Here is a 23656-nt window from a genome sequence, read left to right on the forward strand (position 1 = left end):
ACAAGCAGACCCTCCTACGTGCACGCCCATCCCTTGGTCAGACCACTACCTAATAAGAACCTTTTGTTCCATAAGGAAGCCCCCATCACACGCAAACTCAATTAGTACCATACACTTCAGAAAAACCTGCAAAAGGGATGACCTTATCTCGGCTCTCTCTAACATACTCGACAACTTGGATCTATCTAACGCAGATGCCACACTCTCATCATGGCATAACCTCACAAATACTGTGGCAAATAACGTCTGCCCCCTGCAATCAAGACAAATAATATCCCATGATAATACTAAAAAACCTTGGTATACAAAGGAGCTAAAAGATATGAAACACCACCTTAGAAAAACTGAAAGGGATTGGCGCAAGAACCCAACCCCCACCCTCCTTGCCAGATACAGATCCTCATTACACTCCTACAGAGAAATGCTAGACAAGGTCAAAAAGGACTTCTACGCCACCAAAATACACCAATTTCAATTTAACCCACGAGCGCTCTTTGAATACATTGCCACTTTAACTAAATCTACTCCCCCTGCTATACCCGAAGAAGCTAAAATCAAATGTGAGGAATTCGCTTCATTCTTTCAAGACAAAATTAATAAACTACTAACACGTTTCCTATCTTCATCCATACCCACCCTCAACATGCAAAAACCCCATCTCGCCCGCCCCATAGACCCCTACTCAGGCTTAAACTCCTTTGAAACCACCACTGCTCTAGAAATCAAATCAATACTGAAGAAAGCTAGACCATCCTCCCACCCCTCAGATACAATTCCCACGAAACTGCTCCTTTCCATCCCCAACATAATAGCCCAACCCATTGCCAACATTTTAAATGCCTCTATCACCCTAGGCTTAGTACCCAACCCCCTCAAACAAGCAATAGTCAAACCTATACTAAAAAAAACCCCCAAGCTTGACCCCACCGAACTGGCCAATTACCGCCCGATTTCAAACCTTCCATTCATCTCAAAGACCCTTGAAAAAGTGATCAATAGGCAACTTTCAGATTACCTCGATGACCATCAACTCCTCTCTCAATACGGCTTTTGCAAACATCATAGTATGGAGACCCTCCTCCTAACACTGACAGACCATCTCATTAAAGGCCTTGACAAAGGTCAAGCGTATATTCTAGCTATCTTAGACATCTCTTCAGCCTTCGACACCATTAGTCACAATATCCTCCTTCAGCGCCTCAAGGAAATTGGAATAACTGGCTTTGCCCACAGTTGGTTTAAATCCTATCTCAGCAATAGAAATTTCAAAGTCAAAATTGGAAACCATGATTCTAAAGCTATTCCCCTCGACCAAGGTGTACCGCAAGGCTCCTCTCTATCATCCACCCTATTCAACATTTACCTCCTACCTCCTCTTAGCTGATCTCAACCTCCCACACTATATTTACGCAGATGATGTGCAAATTCTTATCCCTATTACAGACACCCTCCCTAAAGTCATTAATATCTGTGAGTCCATTCTGCTTGCAATCAACAAACTCCTAACTAACATCCATCTTGCCCTTAACGCCACAAAAACTGAACTAATGCTCATCTCGCCAACTAGTCACTCTAACACCCCACATCTTCACCACTCACTGTCATCCCATATTTCTTTCTCCCAACAAATACGAGATTTAGGGGTTACCCTAGACCATCAAATTAACTTTAAAAAAAAAACAATTCAACATTGAAAGAGGGCTTCTTCAAGATACACACCCTAAAAAACCTAAAACCTTTGCTCCATCTCTCTGACTTTCGCACAGTCCTACAAACCACCATTCTTTCTAAAATTGATTACTGCAACTCTCTCCTCCTAGGTTTACCCAAAAACTCCATCCACCCACTTCAAATTCTGCAAACACTGCCATCCAGATCCTTACCAACACACGCAGTAATGAACACATTTCCCCTATCTTAAAGGATTTACACTGGCTCCCTATCACCTCTCGTATCCAGTACATAAGAAAATGCCATACTGGGTCAGACCAAGGGTCCATCAAGCCCAGCATCCTGTGTCCAACAGTGGCCAATCCAGGCCATAAGAACCTGGCAAGTTCCCAAAAACTAAGTCTATTCCATGTAACCATTGCTAATGGCAGTGGCTATTCTCTAAGTGAACTTAATAGCAGGTAATGGACTTCTCCTCCAAGAACTTATCCAATCCCCCTCCAAACACTGCTTCACCAATTCCACTAACCACATCCTCTGGCAACAAATTCCAGAGTTTAATTGTGCGTTGAGTGAAAAAGAACTTTCTCTGATTAGTTTTAAATGTGCCCCATGCTAACTTCATGGAGTGCCCCCTAGTCTTTCTACTATCCGAAAGAGTAAATAACTGATTCACATCTACCCTTTCTAGACCTCTCATGATTTTAAACACCTCTATCATATCCCCCCTCAGTCGTCTCTTCTCCAAGCTGAACAGCCCTAACCTCTTCAGCCTTTCCTCATAGGGGAGCTGTTCCATCCCCTTTATCATTTTGGTAGCCCTTCTCTGTACCTTCTCCATCACAATTATATCTTTTTTGAGATGGTTCTGACTCCAGAGTTTATAATACAAGTTGAGTTGTTTGAAGATATATTTAGAGAGGTACTACCCATGAGCTTTTCTGTGCACTTTCCAGGTGCCGGCAGAAATTAACGCTTACCTTTGGGCAGGTGTTACTTTCTGTATCGCTCGGGAATAACTAATAGGGCCATCATCATACATTTGCATGTTGCGGGCGCTATTAGTCTCAGGGGGTTGGACGCGCGTTTTCAACGCACTATTAGCCCTTACTGCATAAGGGGTAAAAATAGTGCATCGAAAACTCGCGGCCAAACGCAGGCTAACAGTGATTTCCACTGGAGCGCACTGTACTGTATCGGTCTGTCAGTAAATAAAGTGTTAATTGTTGATGGCAAACTACTCAGTGTCTGCTTAGTTTTGAGTACAGAGATCGCCAGCCTTTAGCAGAGACATGGGATTCCCCGCTTCATCTCAGAATGCCTTACTTCCTCTGCTTTTGAACCCTTCCTGAGAGAGACTGCTCCTACGCCATCACCTTTCCCAGACCCTCTCCCAATTTCTGTGCCCCATCCGGGAGGGAGGGGGGGGGGGGCGAGCGCTACACTATATGAGGTGTAACACAGCAGTGACCCTCCTATGAAAAGGCAGCAATGCAAATATTGCAACGTGCCCTACAACCCCAATACACCTCCTAACGGAAGTGCATATTGGAAAACAAGCTGGACTGTTTCAGATCCCTAAACAGAAAATACATGCCAGCCGAATCCCTCACCTCCGTCACATGCACAAAACACAGAGAGATCCTCACCAAATTCAGAAATAGTGGTCACAGACCAGAAATAGAAAGATGTACATAAAAACTGAACTAGAAACCCCAAAAGCCCAGACTCTGTATGCAATGCAACACGGGAGAAAGGGAAACAGCAATGCATTTCCTCCTGTGCTGTGCAGAATACAGAGAGATCAGAGCTGCACATTCCCAGAGCTGAGAGAGGAAATCCAAGGAGAAATAGAAACAGCAATGCATTTCCTCCTGTGCTGTGCAGAATACAGAGAGATCAGAGCCGCACATTCCCAGAGCTGAGAGAGGAAATCCAAGGAGAAATAGAAACAGCAATGCATTTCCTCCTGTGCAGAATACAGAGAGATCAGAGCTGCACATTTCCCAGAGCTGAGAGAGGAAATCCAAGGAGAAATAGAAACAGCAATGCATTTCCTTCTGTGCTGTGCAGGATACACAGAGATCAGAGCTGCACAGGCCCCAGAACTCAGAGAGGAAATTCAAGACTTCCCACAGCAGAATGAGCAGGAAAATCTGGGGATAATCCTGGGGAAATAGGAGAAGCTGCAGCCCAATCTGTGGGATCCTGCCACCATGCCAGAAATGAAACCTGACCCGGTACAGAGTGGATCAGCAGCAGAACCTGGGAATTGTCCTTCCTGTAAGCTATAATTTTAAATTTACGATTATGTTTGTACCTGCAGTCCCTGTTGAGTCACATTTTGAAACCCCTACACAAAGAGAGCAATTCTCAGAGAGAGAGAGAAGAGATATTTCACGCCCTTACCACTCATTCTTCCCTCTTCCCTCTTTGGAGGGAAGTTCTGACACTTTTGGCCCAGCCCTAAGATTTTTCTCTGCCTTGGATGCCTGGATTGGTTGAGCTCCCTCTCTGTTTCTTGGGTCGAGCATGTACAATGTGTGGTTGGTTGTTTGGGGTTTTGGGAGCTGAAGGAGAGGTTTTTGGTGGATCCCAGTAGGAAAATCAAGGAGAGTCGCCTTGCTGGACCCTTGCGGACCTGGAAAGTGGAGACGAGAAGAAGGAGGTTTGCTTTAGAGAGTTGGTTTGGAGTTTCTAAGCTGCTCCTAGCTCGGGGGGGGTTGGAGTAGGAGCTTCTGTAGTTTGCCAGAATGATTTTGGAGAAGATGTTTTTCTACCACCACCTTCCAACCCACTTTCTGGAGAGGAGACTTTCAATCTTTCCCGTTACCAGGAAGGGACATTGAGTCAGAGTTGGAGAGAAAGAGACTAAAGCACGTGGAGTTTCCTTTCACCTTTATCAAGTGATTTTTATTTTGTATGTTGTGATTTTCTATTCTTTTTATTTTCACGTTCTAGGTTTCTACTTGAACAGCCCCTGAAGTGCCGTGCCTGCTCTTTCTAAATTTGAGAAACAGCCTTCTGACATGTACAGGAGAGGAGCAGCAGGGTAAGAAAGATGACATGAAGCTTGTGGGGCTGGAGGAGTGTGCAGCGACCCCCACCGGCTTCTCCTCCTTCCAGCCAGGGAGCCCCAGCGTCCCAGTGAACAACCTACGGTGGGCTCCGGGACCATAGGATTGGCCCTGGAATTGCAGTGGCCTCTCTAATCTGGATATCAAAGACAGGGTTGCATACATCTTTGCACATTTCGTTAGGCTTCAGCAGAGAGCGAGATGTGGAGAAGAGAAAGGGGACTGCCTGTAGTGGCGAGTGATTGATATGATCCATACCCCCAGGGTGGGTAAATACACAGGAGGATAGTGTTACTCAGCTCCGTCTGGCGTTTATGGGCACAATTTAAGAGATCAGTACCGACCACACAGGAAGATAGGAGGAGATGCAGTGCACGGGCTAAATCTCACACAACCAGTTTATCTTCAAGGGGCTCTCACCAGCTCTGTCCCAATTGGTGAGGCACTTGTTTTCACAAAATTATTTAATTCTCAACTACCCCTCTCCATACTACATAACACATTTTATGTAAACACACAATAACTTTACACTGAAACTGACATTGCACTCATGGGACTCTGAAAGCATTTATTGGATCAGCATAGGAGTTATCTAGAAATACTGTACATGAGCTCTGAATCCCCCGAGGGCCTCTCAGAGATGATATTCACATCTGAAGAAGGGGCCTCTGTGCTGTTGGTAGCTCTTGACAACATTTTTTGGATATTACTTGCATTGATTGAATAGAAGCTTTCAACCCTGCGGAGAATCCCGTTTGTTCTTAGAAGTAGAGAACCATTACGTCATCGTGTTACATACTCTGGTCCCCACACTGAAAATAAAATGCTTTTTATCTACTTTTCTTACCTGAGTGCATTTCTTTTGCATTGGTCTCTGTATCTTTCCTTGCTTAAAATAATTGCCCAATATCTACTAACAGCAGTGAAAATAAAATGTGTATGAAAAAATGTTTTTGGCAGTAACAATCAAAAGCGCTTTCTGCAAGCAGGGGAAATTAATGAAGAGCAAACCTTTGTTAAAATAGAGATGAAGAGAGGGTGCCCATAATGCCATAAAAGCACCATCATTTTCACAGCAAGAATTCAAGTTACACAAGACAGACCAAAACAAATAAATAGAAACAAGCCAGCAAAACCCAAACTGCAAACCACAAGCCTGATTGTATTATGTAGTGCAACCGTGGAAAAACACACACATCATTCCTCCCAAAATATCAAGCAATAAAATCAAGACATAAAACATTCATGATATTAAAATCAAATAAAATGTTACACAGCCAACAAACATCCAATATTTAAAGAGAACTTGGTATAAATTTCCCAAAACGCCAATAAAATATTTGAAAAAACGGAACAAACATCAAACACCACTCAATAATTAAAATAAAAAGGATTTTAAAGACTCCTGCTCTCCATACCTGGGATGATTTGCTTTCCGGTCACCCTGAGATTGTGTGGCTCTCCATCCCCCAATCCATGACAATCGTTATCTACTCCTGCACACAGACACACACACTAACATGCATTCATTTTCTCACACACTCACTCTCTCACATACAAAGGCTCTTTCTCTCTCACAGACACATTGTATGTGCACCTGTGAGAACCTTATGTGATACATTGCTTTCACAGCACATATGCTCACATGGACACAAAAACACAGGCACACACTCACAAGTAGGCACCCAATTTCTCTCTCACAAAGGCAGACTCACAAGCAGGCTCCCAATCTCTCTCACACACACAAGCAGGCTCCCAATCTCTCTCTCTCACACACACACACAGGCACCCACACAAGAAGGCTCCCTCTCTCACACACAGCACACACACGCCCCCAAATCCCTCTCTCTCACACACAGGCACGCACACACGCCCCCAAATCTCTCCCACAGGCACACAACCACACACACAAGCAGGCTCCCTCTTTCTCTCCCACAGGCACACAACCACACACACAAGCAGGCTCCCTCTTTCTCTCCCACAGGCACACAACCACACACACAAGCAGGCTCCCTCTTTCTCTCCCACAGACACACACACAAGCAGGCTCCCTCTTTCTCTCCCACAGACACACACACAAGCAGGCTCCCTCTTTCTCTCCCACAGACACACACACAAGCAGGCTCCCTCTTTCTCTCCCACAGACACACACACAAGCAGGCTCCCTCTTTCTCTCCCACAGGCACACACACACAAGCAGGCTCCCTCTTTCTCTCCCACAGGCACACACACACAAGCAGGCTCCCTCTTTCTCTCCCACAGGCACACACACACAAGCAGGCTCCCTCTTTCTCTCCCACAGGCACACACACACACAGGCTCCCTCTTTCTCTCCCACAGGCACACACACACACACAGGCTCCCTCTTTCTCTCCCACAGGCGCACACACACACACAAGCAGGCTCCCTCTTTCTCTCCCACAGGCGCACACACACACACAAGCAGGCTCCCTCTTTCTCTCCCACAGGCGCACACACACACACACACACAAGCAGGCTCCCTCTTTCTCTCCCTCAGGCACACACACACAAGCAGGCTCCCTCTTTCTCTCCCTCAGGCACACGCAGATAAGCAGGCACTCTCTCTCAGAAGTACACACAAGAGGCTCATGGCCCCACCTGTTTGTGGGCTGGACTGCAACAGGAGTTGTGTTTAGCCAAATGTCGTCTCCTATTGCTGATGGGCTGGTCTTACAATAAGAGCCCCCCTCCCCTACAGCAGCAGGAGCTGATGTTTGGTTAAATGCAGCTGCCACTGCTGGGGGTAGGGTGCATCTATGCACAATCCAATGTTTAAAGTTGGAGTGGCTTTTACCATCCATATAGATGCCTATGGGTGGGGATTCACTGAATCCCTTCAAGACCCTGACAGCACCACCAACAATCATCCTATTTTCCAGCTTTTACCTACTCTCCCTCTATCACTTAACTCCTTGATTGTGCTCTAGGACACTCATCATCCCTCCTTCCCCATTCTGCCTTCATCTGATTCCTGAGCCCTGGCATCAGACTGCAGCTGCACCTGATCCATCCCCTCCCTTCCTGATGTAACAAGGGCACAGGGTAGGAGGGAATGAGACTGCCAGAGGCATACACAATTATTCAGAGTAGTTAAGTCACAAGCAGATTGTGATAAATTGAGGTTGGAAGATTGGGCATCCAAATGGCAGATGAAATTTAATGTGGATAAGTGCAAGGTGATGCATAGAGGGAAAAATAACCCATGCTATAATTATACAATGTTGGGTTCCATATTAGGTGCTACAACCCAAGAAAGAGATCTAGGTGTCATAGTGGATAACACATTGAAATCGTCGGCTCAGTGTGCTGCGGCAGTCAAAAAAGCAAACAGAATGTTGGGAATTATTAGGAAGGGAATGGTGAATAAAACAGAAAATGTCATAATGCCTCTGTATCGCTCCATGGTGAGACCGCACCTTGAATACTGTGTACAATTCTAGTCGCCGCATCTCAAAAAAGATATAATTGCGATGGAGAAGGTACAGAGAAGGGCAACCAAAATGATAAGGGGAATGGAACAGCTCCCCTATGAGGAAAGACTAAAGAGGTTAGGGCTGTTCAGCTTGGAGAAGAGACGACTGAGGGGGGGATATGATAGAGGTGTTTAAAATCATGAAAGGAGTTGAACAGGTTAAATGTGAATCGGTTATTCATTCTCTCAAATAATAGAAGGATCAGGGGGCACTCCATGAAGTTAGCAAGTAGCACATTTAAAACAAATCAAAATTATTTTTCACTCAATGCATAGCTAAGCTCTGGAATTCATTGCCAGAGGATGTGGTTACAGCAGTTAATGTTCCTGGGTTTAAAAAAGGTTTGGATAAGTTCCTAGAGGATAAATCTATAGACTGCCATGATGGTAATTAATAAGCTTGTGATCTGTTTAATGTTTGGGTAATTTCCAGGCACGTGTGTCTTGGATTGGACCAGGATGCTGGGCTCGATGGACCCTCGGTCTGACCCGGTATGGCAGGTTCTTATGTTTGGTTCATGTGAAAGGGAGGCGAGTGGCATCAGTGCTAAGCACTGCAGTGATTACAGGACATGCAAGATCTGATTTGGCAGCAGCAGCAGCAGTAAGAGGGGTTAATGTTAATTATTTATTCATTCCTGTACAATTCATTTCTACTTTGCAGGTGGGGTAAATCACAACATCAATCCAATCCCCTGAGCCGGGTTCTTTATTTCTCCCACGCTATCTCCCCGCATTCCTTTCTCCAAGCCTCACCATGTCTCTCCTCCTCATCCCCACTCTCCCTCTCCTCCATTCTTCTGTCTATCCGGGGTCCTCCCTCTCTTGTCCATCCCCAGTCATCTCTTCCTCCTACCAATAACTGCTCCTCCTCCCTCTCCACCATCCACTTCATATCGCCCTCTCCCTCTCTCTTCTGTCTATCTGGGGTCTTCCCTCTCCTGCTTTCTGCCTCTTCCCATCCTCAGTCATCTCTTCCTCTGCACCATCCACCTCTGTCCCCAGTTATCTCACTCCCTACCATCCTTCCTCTATTCCAGGTTCTCTCTCTTGAGTCCTTCCCCTCTCTGCTTCTCTCTCTCTTCCCCCCCCCCCCCCCCATCATGGATTCTCTTTCCCTTTCCATCTACTTCCTCCTTATCGAGGCTCTCCCCCCTCTCCCCCCAGGATCTGTCTCTCTAAAATCCTCTGAACTGCTTCATTTCCTGTCCTCTCTCTCGTCCCCATCCCAGGTTTTGTGTCCCTCTCCTTATCCCTGCTATAATCCCCCACTGTCCCACCATCCCAGGAAAGTTCTCTGCATATACCGCTTACCTCCCTAGAAGGCTCTGCTTACCACCTCCAATGGCCTCCTCTCACCATTCCCCCATCGCTCAATACCACAACAGCCTTGCAAGGCCTGCCCTTCTGAACTCCCGAAACTAGGGGCACAGAATGCCAGGCTCCACGGTCTGAAATCAGGGACAGTCCCCTAAAATTGATAGGGATGGGGGAGGGGAAGTAAAGTAAGTGTGTGGGGGATTACCAGGGGTGCCTTCATGCCACTATTTTATTTAACAATCCTGCCAGAGCTTTCCACAGGGATGCCCCGCTCGCAGCGCTGCAGAGCATTTCTGCAAGTTATATGCTGGAAACTCTAATGATACTAAAATATACAGCAGAGCAGACACCCAGGAGGAGAGATCGAGGGTTTGGCAGTTAGGATTTAATGCCAAAGCCCAGGGGAGAGGTGGAAGATAGGGGTAGAAACTCTTCCATGCGAGCAGAGGCAGACGGGCAGTAATCTGAGCCCACAGCGAGGAATCAGGGTCAGGAGTGTGATCAGTGCAGCCTGCAAGCACCGAGCCAGCAGGATCTGGGCACAGTCACATCTGATGATCTGAAGGTGCTTGATAAGCCTGTGGTAAAAGCCAGAGAGATGCCTGACTGCACAGGGAGAGGAAGGGTCAGCAGAAAAACAGGCCAATACAGTAAGGAGCGGTAGGAGGAGCTGCGTTAGTGCCCGGCGCACCCGCGGTTGCCGCACGCAGAGTCCGGCTCCTACTGCTCGATACTGTATTTAAATTGCTTGCAAATGCAAGCTGCGCCTAAGAAGTGTCCGTGAAGTGTTAGGCCCGCGCCACCCATTTTACTGTATAGAGCGCTATACAGTATCCTGGGTGCGCTGGCCTAACGCTTCACGGTCACGCTGGTATCTGACATTTCAAATGACAGGTACCAGGAAGTGGACGGTTCTCCTACGCTCGAGATTGCCAGTCCTCTCTCCCCTCCTCCCTGTGCCTTGCTTCAGGAGGAGGGGAGAGAGGACTGGCAATCCCGAGCGTAGGAGAACCATCCACTTCGTTGCTACTTTTTTTTTTTTTTTTCGCTTTTTTGATTTTTTCCGCTTTCGTTGCTTCGGGAGGAGTGGAGAGAGGACTGGGGCTGCCCCGGAGACCAGCACCCATTGACGCGGCCAGGGCAGGTGAGCGGGGGCTGGGGGAAAGTTTGCCTCCTACCCTTACCCCTGCCTCTAACGCAGGGGTAAGGGTAGGCGGTAAGTTAGCAGGTTAAACGCGGGGCAAAACGGCAGGGTAAAATAGCGATAGTCGGAGCGCACGTTACTGTATGGGAGGGAATAGCTAATTCGATCGTTTACATCTCATATACATGCCGCGGGCGGAAGGGGTCACCCGGGGATTTAAAGAGGCGGTGAGGATGGGTTAAAGGGGATTGTGTATCGCAGGAAGGGCTAACGCGGCCGGAAAGTGAGTAGAAAGCGGGTTAGGAGCGGGGTAACCGCGGCCCCACTTTACTGTACTGACCTGAAAGGGAGGTGACACTGCCCCTGTATAGGTCCCTGGTGAGACCTCACTGGGAATACTGAGTACAGCTCTGGAGACCCCACCTTCAGAAGGATAGAAACAGGATGGAGACAGCCCAGAGGGGGCTGTTCACATGGGCAGAGGTCTTCAGTCTAAAGCACATGGGGAGAGACTTAAAGACCTGAACATGCACATCCTGGAGGGAAGGTGAGAGAGGGGAGGTATGAGAGAGACATTCAGATACCTGCAAGATTTCAATGGAAAGCAGACTCCAGAAGGAGGGTGACAAAGGGCAGACTCAAACAATTTGAGGAAATGTTTCATTACAGAGAGGCAGGTGGATGCATGGAACAGCCTCCCAGTGCAGGGGGTGCAGACAAGGACCCAGGGAATCTGAGGGTTAGGAAGGGACTATGAATCTGAAGAGAGGCTTATGGGCTTTATGTGAAATCCTGCTCTCTGTGAAGCGCCAGTGTGGACAGGGAGCCGAGGAGTCACAGAGAGTCTGATACGCCGGTCTGGGAGGGAGGCAGGGATGAGAGGATTCAGGATACTGTAACTCGGTCTGTGAGAGGTGTGAGAGAGAGAGAGAGAGAGAGAGAGAGAGGGGGGGGGAGAGAGAGAGAGAGACAGAGAGACTCCTTAACACTGTCCCATGCTCCAGCCTTGTCCTGGGGCCCCGGATGCAATCCTGGGATGCCTCCCCTTAATACTGCGTTTACTCCTGGGCTGGGAAAAGCATTTCTTACACATTAATCCTGGCTGCTCATCTGCACTTCAGAGATCTCCATGCTTCCAACACAATCTATGGTGAAAAAGACACTTACACTTCTAAGAGATTCATTCCTGAAAAAACGTCCAACTGCGCACATAAAACATTCATTCCTGAAAAAACGTACAACTGCGCACATAATACATTCATTCCTGAAAAAACGTACAACTGCGCACATAATACATTCATTCCTGAAAAAACACATCCAACTGCGCACATAAAACATTCATTCCTGAAAAAACACGTCCAACTGCGCACATAAAACATTCATTCCTGAAAACACGTCCAACTGCGCACATAATACATTCATTCCTGAAAACACGTCCAACTGCGCACATAATACATTCATTCCTGAAAACACGTCCAACTGCGCACATAATACATTCATTCCTGAAAAAACGTCCAACTGCGCACATAAAACATTCATTCCTGAAAAAACGTCCAACTGCGCACATAAAACATTCATTCCTGAAAAAACGTCCAACTGCGCACATAGAACATTCATTCCTGAAAACACGTCCAACTGCGCACATAAAACATTCATTCCTGAAAAAACACGTCCAACTGCGCACATAAAACATTCATTCCTGAAAAAACACGTCCAACTGCGCACATAAAACATTCATTCCTGGAAACACGTCCAACTGCGCACATAAAACATTCATTCCTGAAAACACGTCCAACTGCGCACATAAAACATTCATTCCTGAAAACACGTCCAACTGCGCACATAAAACATTCATTCCTGAAAACACGTCCAACTGCGCACATAAAACATTCATTCCTGAAAAAACGTCCAACTGCGCACATAAAACATTCATTCCTGAAAACACGTCCAACTGCGCACATAAAACATTCATTCCTGAAAACACGTCCAACTGCGCACATAGAACATTCATTCCTGAAAACACGTCCAACTGCGCACATAAAACATTCATTCCTGGAAACACCGAGGTCCATATTTAGTCACTGCCTGGATAGCAGAGTTACCAGAATCTTATATTCAAGAGTGGAGTGGCACTATCTTAGGACAGCTCGGTGGCACCACCAGACTTACCCGGCTAACAGCTCCTCCCACTTATCCAGCAAATTCCTGAGTTACCTGTCTAAATGCTTATGAACATGGACCTCAATAATTCTAAGTTTCCAACACTTCCTAAATACACAAAGATTTCCTCTGCACCTTTAACACTAATCCAGTCCTGGAGAGACAAGCCAGGCTACAGAGACCCCTCCCCACACCCATCACTCCCGGAGAGACAAGCCAGGCTACAGAGACCCCTCCCCCACCAGTCCCGGAGAGACAAGCAAGGCTACAGAGACCCCTCCCCACACCCCCATCAGTCCCGGAGAGACAAGCCAGGCTACAGAGACCCCTCCCCCACACCCCATCAGTCCTGGAGAGACAAGCCAGGCTACAGAGACCCCTCTCCCTGCACCCCCATCAGTCCTGGAGAGACAAGCCAGGCTACAGAGACCCCTCCCCCACCAGTCCAGGAGAAACAAGCCAGGCTACAGAGACCCCTCCCCCACCAGTCCAGGAGAGACAAGCCAGGCTACAGAGACCCCTCCCCCACACCCCATCAGTCCTGGAGACACAAGCCAGGCTACAGAGACCCCTCCCCCACACCCCATCAGTCCTGGAGAGACAAGCCAGGCTACAGAGACCCCTCCCCCACACCCCATCAGTCCTGGAGAGACAAGCCAGGCTACAGAGACCCCTCCCCCACACCCCATCAGTCCTGGAGAGACAAGCCAGGCTACAGAGACCCCTCTCCCCAATCCCCCCCATCAGTCCTGGAGAAACAAGCCCAGGTCTACATGAGGACCTCCTCCCCCCATCCGTCCTGGAGAAGAACAAGCCAGGCTACAGGAGGACCCCTCCCCCCAATCGTCCTGGAGAAACAAGCCAGGCTACAGAGACCCACATCCCCCCATCAGTCCTGGAGAAACAAGCCCAGGCTACAGAGGACCCCTCCCCCCAATCAGTCCTGGAGAAGAAACAAGCAGGGCTACCAGAGATCCCCTCCCCCCCACCCACCCATCCAGTCCTGGAGAAACAAGCCAGGCTACAGAGACCCCCTCTCCCATCCCCCCACACAGTCCAGGAGAGACAAGCCAGGCTACATAGGAGACCCCTTCCCCCACCAGTCCAGGAGAGACAAGCCAGGCTACAGAGACCCCTCCCCCACCCAGAGTCCCCAGAGAGACAAGCCAGGCTACAGAGACCCCTCCCCCCATCCCCCCATCAGTCCCTGGAGAAAACAAGCCAGGCTTACAGAGACCCCTCTCCCCATCCCCCATCCAGTCCCAGGAGAGACAAGCCAGGCTACAGAGCCCCCCCTCCACCCCCATCAGTCCTGGAGAAACAAGCCAGGCTACAGAGACCCCTCTCCCCATCCCCCCATTCGTCCCAGAGAGACAAGCCAGGCTACAGAGACCCCTCCCCCCATCAGTCCAGGAGAGACAAGCCAGGCTACAGAGACCCCTCCCCCCATCAGTCCAGGAGAGACAAGCCAGGCTACAGAGACCCCTCCCCCCATCAGTCCCGGAGAGACAAGCCAGGCTACAGAGACCCCTCCCCCCATCAGTCCAGGAGAGACAAGCCAGGCTACAGAGACCCCTCCCCCCATCAGTCCAGGAGAGACAAGCCAGGCCACAGAGACCCCTCCCCCCATCAGTCCAGGAGAGACAAGCCAGGCTACAGAGACCCCTCTCCCCATCCCCCCATCAGTCCCAGAGAGACAAGCCAGGCTACAGAGACCCCTCCCCCATCAGTCCCAGAGAGACAAGCCAGGCTACAGAGACCCCTCCCCCATCAGTCCCAGAGAGACAAGCCAGGCTACAGAGACCCCTCCCCCCATCAGTCTCAGAGAGACAAGCCAGGCTACAGAGACCCCTCCCCCCGCACCCCCATCAGTCCTGGAGAAACAAACCAGGCTACAGAGACCCCTCCCCCCGCACCCCCATCAGTCCTGGAGAAACAAGCCAGGCTACAGAGAGCCCTCCCCCCGCACCCCCATCAGTCCTGGAGAGACAATCCAGGCTACAGAGACCCCTCCCCCCGCACCCCCATCAGTCCTGGAGAGACAATCCAGGCTACAGAGACCCCTCCCCCACAACCCCATCAGTCTTGGAGAGACAAGCCAGGCTACAGAGACCCCTCCCCCCACACCCCCATCAGTCCCAGAGAGACAAGCCAGGCTACAGAGACCCCTCCCCCCGCACCCCCCCATCAGTCCTGGAGAAACAAGCCAGGCTACAGAGACCCCACCCCCCGCACCCCCCCCATCAGTCCTGGAGAAACAAGCCAGGCTACAGAGACCCTTCCCCCCGCCCCATCAGTCCAGGAGAGACAAGCCAGGCTACAGAGACCCCCCCCCCCGCACCCCCCCCATCAGTCCAGGAGAGACAAGCCAGGCTACAGAGACCCCTCCCTCCCCCCATCAGTCCAGGAGAGACAAGCCAGGCTACAGAGACCCCTCCCCCACACCCCCATCAGTCCTGGAGAGACAAGCCAGGCTACAGAGACCCCTCCCACCCCCAGTCCAGGAGAGACAAGCCAGGGTACTTGCCAGGTTCTTATGGCCTGGATTGGCCACTGTTGGAAACAGGATGCTGGGCTTGATGGACCCTTGGTCTGACCCAGTATGGCATTTTCTTATGTTCTACAGAGACCCCTCCCCCCCATCCCCATCAGTCCAGGAGAGACAAGCCAGGCTACAGAGACCCCTCCCCCCATCCCCATCAGTCCAGGAGAGACAAGCCAGGCTACAGAGACCCCTCCCCCCATCAGTCCAGGAGAGACAAGCCAGGCTACAGAGACCCCTCCCCCCATCCCATCAGTCCAGGAGAGACAAGCCAGGCTATTAAGATTCCCCCCTGCTCCATTTCTAACCCTGAAAAGACCAAGCCAACCCCCGATTCAGCAGGTGCTCAGTGCAGGGGCTGTGAAGGCCAGGCTGTCATTACATTCTTCTCACCTGTTTTGCAGCTTGGAGACGCTCCTGGTGCATCTGGCACTGCTCCGCTCAGCGCTCGCGGCTTGCGCTGTGAGTTCAGGCAGCTGAATGCCCAGGACCTCGCTCTCTCTCTTTGAATGAGGCTGGACGGCCCCTCCTCCTCGCAGAGTGGCTACTCCCTTCCCTGCTGCAAAGCACAGAGCAGCAGCAGCTGCATTACAAGGCAGGACCTCAGGAAGTCTCTAACGCTGGTGGCACAGGCAGAGCAGCAGTCTCTCCCCTCCAAAGTAAAGCCACAGCCTCACACACCTGCAAAGTAAGATCTACAGACAACGTAAAAGAGACGGAGCTGCAGTGCAGCCCCACACACCCCCAGGAGACAGAGTCCTGCAGCCCCACACCCCCAAGAGACAGAGCACTGCAGCCACACACTCCCAAGAGACAGAGACCTGCAGCCCCACACACCCCCAAGAGACAGAGTCCTGCAGCCCCACACCCCCAAGAGACAGAGTTCTGCAGCCCCACACTCCCAAGAGACAGAGCCCTGCAGCCACACACTCCCAAGAGACAGAGCCCTGCAGCCCCACACACCCCCAAGAGACAGAGTCCTGCAGCACCACACCCTCAAGAGACAAAGTTCTGCAGCCCCACACCCCCCCAAGAGACAGAGCACTGCAGCCACACACTCCCAAGAGACAGAGCCCTGCAGCCCCACACACCCCCAAGAGACAGAGTTCTGCAGCCCCACACTCCCAAGAGACAGAGCCCTGCAGCCACACACTCCCAAGAGACAGAGCCCTGCAGCCCCACACACCCCGAAGAGACAGAGTCCTGCAGCACCACACCCCCAAGAGACAAAGTTCTGCAGCCCCACACCCCCCCAAGAGACAGAGCACTGCAGCCACACACTCCCAAGAGACAGAGCCCTGCAGCCCCACACACCCCCAAGAGACAGAGCCCTGCAGCCCCACACACCTCCAAGAGACAGAGCCCTGCAGCCCCACACACCCCCAAGAGACAGAGTTCTGCAGCCCCACACACCCCCAAGAGACAGAGCCCTGCAGCCACACACACCCCCAAGAGACAAAGTTCTGCAGCCCCACACACCTCCAAGAGACAGAGCCCTGCAGCCCCACACACCCCCAAGAGACAGAGTCCTGCAGCCCCACACACCCCCAAGAGACAGAGCCCTGCAGCCCCACACCCCCAAGAGACAGAGTTCTGCAGCCCCACACCCCCCAAGAGACAGAGTCCTGCAGCCCCACACCCCCCCAAGAGACAGAGTTCTGCAGCCCCACACCCCCAAGAGACAGAGCCCTGCAGCCCCACACACCCCCAAGAGACAGAGTCCTGCAGCCCCACACCCCCAAGAGACAGAGTCCTGCAGCCCCACACCCCCAAGAGACAGAGCCCTGCAGCCCCACACACCCCCAAGAGACAGAGCCCTGTAGCCCCACACCCCCAAGAGACAGAGTCCTGCAGCCCCACACCCCCAAGAGACAGAGCCCTGCAGCCCCACACACCCCCAAGAGACAGAGTCCTGCAGCCCCACACCCCCAAGAGACAGAGCCCTGCAGCCCCACACACCCCAAGAGACAGAGCACTGCAGCCCCACACCCCCAAGAGACAGAATCCTGCAGCCCCACACACCCCCAAGAGACAGAGCACTGCAGCCCCACACTCCACCAAGAGACAGAGCCCTGCAGCCCCACACCCCCAAGAGGCAGAGTCCTGCAGCCCCACACCCCCAAGAGACAGAGCCCTGCAGCCCCACACACCTCCAAGAGACAGAGCCCTGCAGCCCCACACACCCCCAAGAGACAGAGCACTGCAGCCCCACACTCCACCAAGAGACAGAGCCCTGCAGCCCCACACACCCCAAAGAGACAGAGTCCTGCAGCCCCACACCCCCCAAGAGACAGAGCCCTGCAGCCCCACACACCTCCAAGAGACAGAGCCCTGCAGCCCCACACACCCCCAAGAGACAAAGCACTGCAGCCCCACACTCCACCAAGAGACAGAGCCCTGCAGCCCCACACCCCCAAGAGGCAGAGTCCTGCAGCCCCACACCCCCAAGAGACAGAGCCCTGCAGTCCCACACACCTCGAAGAGACAGAGCCCTGCAGCCCCACACACCCCCAAGAGACAGAGCACTGCAGCCCCACATCCCCAAGAGACAGAGCACTGCAGCCCCACACACCCCCAAGAGACAGAGCCCTGCAGCCCCACACACCTCCAAGAGACAGAGCCCTGCAGCCCCACACACCCCCAAGAGACAGAGCACTGCAGCCCCACACCCCCCAAGAGACAGAGCCCTGCAGCCCCACATCCCCAAGAGACAGAGCACTGCAGCCCCACACACCCCCAAGAGACAGAGCACTGCAGCCCCACATCCCCAAGAGACAGAGCACTGCAGCCCCACACACCCCCAAGAGACAGAGCCCTGCAGCCCCACACACCCCCAAGAGACAGAGCACTGCAGCCCCACACCCCCAAGAGACAGAGCACTGCAGCCCCACACAATCCCAAGAGACAGAGTCCTGCAGCCCCACATCCCCAAGAGACAGAGCACTGCAGCCCCACACACCCCCAAGAGACAGAGCCCTGCAGCCCCACAACCCCAAGAGACAGAGCCCTGCATCCACACACCCCCAAGAGACAGAGCACTGCAGCCCCACACCCCCCCAAGAGACAGAGCCCTGCAGCCCCACACCCCCAAGAGACAGAGCCCTGCATCCACACCCCCCCAAGAGACAGAGCACTGCAGCCCCACACCCCCCCAAGAGACAGAGCCCTGCAGCCCCACACACCCCCAAGAGACAGAGCCCTGCAGTCCCACACCCCCAAGAGACAGAGTCCTGCAGTCCCACACACCCCCAAGGAACAGAGCCCTGCAGCCCCACACACCCCCAAGAGACAGAGCCCTGCAGTCCCACACACCCCCAAGAGACAGAGTCCTGCAGCCCCACACCCCCAAGAGACAGAGCACTGCAGCCCCACACACCCCCAAGAGAGAGAGCCCTGCATCCACACACCCCCAAGAGACAGAGCCCTGCAGCCCCACACCCCCAAGAGACAGAGTCCTGCAGCCCCACACACCCCCAAGAGACAGAGCACTGCAGCCCCACACACCCGCAAGAGACAGAGCCCTGCAGCCCCACACCCCCCCAAGAGACAGAGCCCTGCAGCCCCACACCCCCAAGAGACAGAGCCCTGCAGTCCCACACCCCCCAAGAGACAGAGCCCTGCAGCCCCACACACCCCCAAGAGACAGACTCCTGCAGCCCCACACACCCCCAAGAGACAGAGCCCTGCAGCCCCACACACCTCCAAGAGACAGAGCCCTGCAGCCCCACACACCCCCAAGAGACAGAGTCCTGCAGTCCCACACCCCAAGAGACAGAGCCCTGCAGCCCCACACCCCCAAGAGACAGAGCACTGCAGCCCCACACACCCCCAAGAGACAGAGTCCTGCATCCCCACACCCCCAAGAGACAGAGCCCTGCAGCCCCACACCCCCCCAAGAGACAGAGTCCTGCAGCCCCACACCCCCCCAAAGAGACAGAGCCCTGCAGTCCCACACACCCCCAAGAGACAGAGCCCTGCAGCCCCACACCCCCAAGAGACAGAGTCCTGCAGCCCCACACACCCCCAAGAGACAGAGCCCTGCAGCCCCACACACCTCCAAGAGACAGAGCCCTGCAGCCCCACACCCCCAAGAGACAGAGCATTGCAGCCCCACACACCCCCAAGAGACAGAGCCCTGCAGCCCCACACCCCCAAGAGACAGAGCCCTGCAGCCCCACACTCCCAAGAGACAGAGCCCTGCAGCCCCACACACCCCCAAGAGACAGAGCACTGCAGCCCCACACCCCCAAGAGACAGAGCCCTGCAGCCACACACACCCCCAAGAGTCAGAGCCCTGCAGCCCCACACCTCCAAGAGACAGAGCCCTGCAGCCCCACACACCCCCAAGAGACAGAGTCCTGCAGCCCCACACACCCCCAAGAGACAGAGCCCTGCAGCCCCACACTCCCAAGAGACAGAGCCCTGCAGCCCCACACACCCCCAAGAGACAGAGCCCTGCAGCCCCACACTCCCAAGAGACAGAGCCCTGCAGTCCCACACACCCCCAAGAGACAGAGTCCTGCAGCCCCACACACCCCCAAGAGACAGAGCCCTGCAGCCCCACACTCCCAAGAGACAGAGCCCTGCAGCCCCACACCCCCAAGAGACAGAGCCCTGCAGCCCCACACACCCCCAAGAGACAGAGTCCTGCAGCCCCACACACCCCCAAGAGACAGAGCCCTGCAGCCCCACACTCCCAAGAGACAGAGCCCTGCAGCCCCACACACCCCCAAGAGACAGAGCCCTGCAGCCCCACACCCAAGACAGCCTGCCCCACACACCCCAAGAGACAGAGCCCTGCAGTCCCACACCCCCAAGAGATAGCAATGTCAACCTCTTCCCTTCTTCAGAGAGAAGCAGAGCCACTGTCAAAAAAATATCCATAGCCCATAAAGAAAGAACTGCAATCACCCTGACCCAGACCTGCTGTCTTGCCACTCACTTACAAAGCCGCAGTCACACACTCACCTACGGATACATAGAGCCACAGTGACACTCACACCTAGATACAGAACTGCAATCACACACCCTGAGATACAGAGCCACAGTCACACACACACACACACCCTGAGATACAGAGCCACAGTCTCACACACACACACGCGCAGACATCCTGAGATACAGAGCCACAGTCACACACACACACACACACCCTGAGATACAGAGCCACAGTCACACACAAACACACACACACCCTGAGATACAGAGCCACAGTCACTCACACACACACACACACCCTGAGATACAGAGCCACAGTCACACACACCCCCCTGAGATACAGAGCCACAGTCACACACTCACCTATGGATACATAGAGCCACAGTGACACTCACACCTAGATACAGAACTGCAATCGCATACCCCCAGATACAGATCCACAGTCATACACACACACACACACCCCCTGGGATACAGAGCCACAGTCACAAACACACACGCGCACACACCCTGAGATACAGAGCCACAGTCATACACACACACACACACACCCCCTGAGATACAGAGCCACAGTCACACACACACACACCCTGAGATACAGAGCCACAGTCACTCACACACACACACCCTGAGATACAGAGCCACAGTCACACACACCCCCTGAGATACAGAGCCACAGTCACACACTCACCTACGGATACATAGAGCCACAGTGACACTCACACCTAGATACAGAACTGCAATCACATACCCCCAGATACAGATCCACAGTCATACACACACACCCCCCCCCTGGGATACAGAGCCACAGTCACACACACACACGCGCGCACACCCTGAGATACAGAACCACAGTCATATACACACAAACCCCCTGAGATACAGAGCCACAGTCACACACACACACACACCCTGAGATACAGAGCCACAGTCACTCACACACACACACACACCCTGAGATACAGAGCCACAGTCACACACACCCCCTGAGATACAGAGCCACAGTCACACACTCACCTACGGATACATAGAGCCACAGTGACACTCACACCTAGATACGGAACTGCAATCACATACCCCCAGATACAGATCCACAGTCATACACACACACACACCCCCCCCCTGGGATACAGAGCCACAGTCACACACACACGCGCGCACACACCCTGAGATACAGAGCCACAGTCATACACACACACACACACACACCCCCTGAGATACAGAGCCACAGTCACACACACACACACACCCTGAGATACAGAGCCACAGTCACACACACCCCCTGAGATACAGAGCCACAGTCACACACTCACCTACGGATACATAGAGCCACAGTGACACTCACAGCTAGATACAGAACTGCAATCACACACCCTGAGATACAGAGCCACAGTCACACACACACACACACACCCTGAGATACAGAGCCACAGTCTCACACACACACGCGCACACACCCTGAGATACAGAGCCACAGTCACACACACACACACACCCTGAGATATAGAGCCACAGTCTCACACACACACACCCTGAGATACAGAGCCACAGTCACGTGCACACCCACACCCTGAGATATAGAGCCACAGTCACTCACACACACATACACAGAGCTGCAGTAAAACATCCTCCTACAGAGATAGAGCCACTGTCACACACACACACCCTGAGATGCAGAGCCACAGTCACACACACACCCTGAGATACAGAGCCACAGTCTCACACACACACGCGCACACACCCTGAGATACAGAGCCACAGTCACACACACACACACCCTGAGATACAGAGCCACCGTCTCACACACACACACGCACACACCCTGAGATACAGAGCCACAGTCACACACACACACACACACACACCCTGAGATACAGAGCCACAGTCACACACACATCCTGAGATACAGAACCACAGTCACACACACACACGCGCACACACCCTGAGATACAGAACCACAGTCACTCACACACACGTGCACACACCATGAGATACAGAGCCACAGTCACTCACACACACACGCACACACACCCTGAGATACAGAACTACAGTCACACACACACAGCTGCACACACTCTGAGATACAGAGCCACAGTCACACACACACACACACCCTGAGATACAGAACCACAGTCACACACACGCACACACCCTGAGATACAGAGCCACAGTCACTCACTCACACACACACACACCCTGAGATACAGAACTACAGTCACACACACACAGGCGCACACACCCTGAGATACAGAGCCACAGTCACACACACACACTCGCACACCCTGAGATACAGAGCCACAGTCACTCACACTCACACACACACACACACACCCTGAGATACAGAACCACAGTCACACACACACGCGCACACACACACAGCGAGATACAGAGCCACAGTCACACACACACACCCTGAGATACAGAGCCACAGTATCACACACACACACACACACACACCCTGAGATACAGAACCACAGTCACACACACACACACCTTGAGATACAGAGCCACAGTCTCACACACAAACACACAAACACACACACACACCCTGAGATACAGTGCCACAGTCACGTGCACACACACACACCCTGAGATACAGAGCCACAGTCACTAACACACACACACACACACTCACACACAGACACCCTGAGATACAGAACCACAGTCACACACACGCACACACACCCTGAGATATAGAGCCACAGTCTCACACACACACACACCCTGAGATACAGAGCCACAGTCACACATACACGCGCCCACACACACACCCTGACATAAAGAGACACAGTCACACACACACACACACCCTGAGATACAGAACCACAGTCACACACACACCCTGAGATACAGAGCCACAGTCTCACACACACACACACACACACACCCTGAGATACAGAGCCACAGTCACGAGCACACACACACCCTGAGATACAGAGCCACAGTCACGTGCACACACACACCCTGAGATACAGAGCCACAGTCACTCACACACACATACACAGAGCTGCAGTAAAACATCCTCCTCCAGAGATAGAGCCACAGTCACACACCGTGAGATGCAGAGCCACAGTCACACACACACATATACAGAGCTGCAGTAAAACACCCTCCTCCAGAGATACAGAGCCACAGTCACACATAGACACCCATATACAGAGCTGCAGTAAAACACCCTCCTCCAGAGATACAGAGCCACAGTCACACACACACACACACACAAACCCTGAGATACAGAGCAACAGTCACACACACAACACACCCTGCAATACAGAGCCACAGTCACACACACCCTGAGATACAGAACCACA

General features: G+C 52.4%; 1 protein-coding gene across 1 annotated transcript in view; it reads right to left on the bottom strand.

Moving 5' to 3' along the window:
- The window catches only part of LOC115093336 (unconventional myosin-X-like), a 78572-nt gene extending 62696 nt beyond the window's left edge, over positions 1 to 15876 (bottom strand). Inside the window, exon 1 of the mRNA XM_029604963.1 lies at positions 15801 to 15876. Coding sequence (XP_029460823.1) covers positions 15801 to 15833 — 33 coding nt within the window. The 5' untranslated portion in view covers positions 15834 to 15876. The remainder of the gene's footprint in view (positions 1 to 15800) is intronic.
- Between the last annotated feature and the right edge of the window lie 7780 nt (positions 15877 to 23656).

Source organism: Rhinatrema bivittatum, chromosome 6 (assembly GCF_901001135.1).
Source record: "Rhinatrema bivittatum chromosome 6, aRhiBiv1.1, whole genome shotgun sequence".
In the NCBI taxonomy this organism is placed as follows: Eukaryota; Metazoa; Chordata; class Amphibia; order Gymnophiona; family Rhinatrematidae; genus Rhinatrema; species Rhinatrema bivittatum.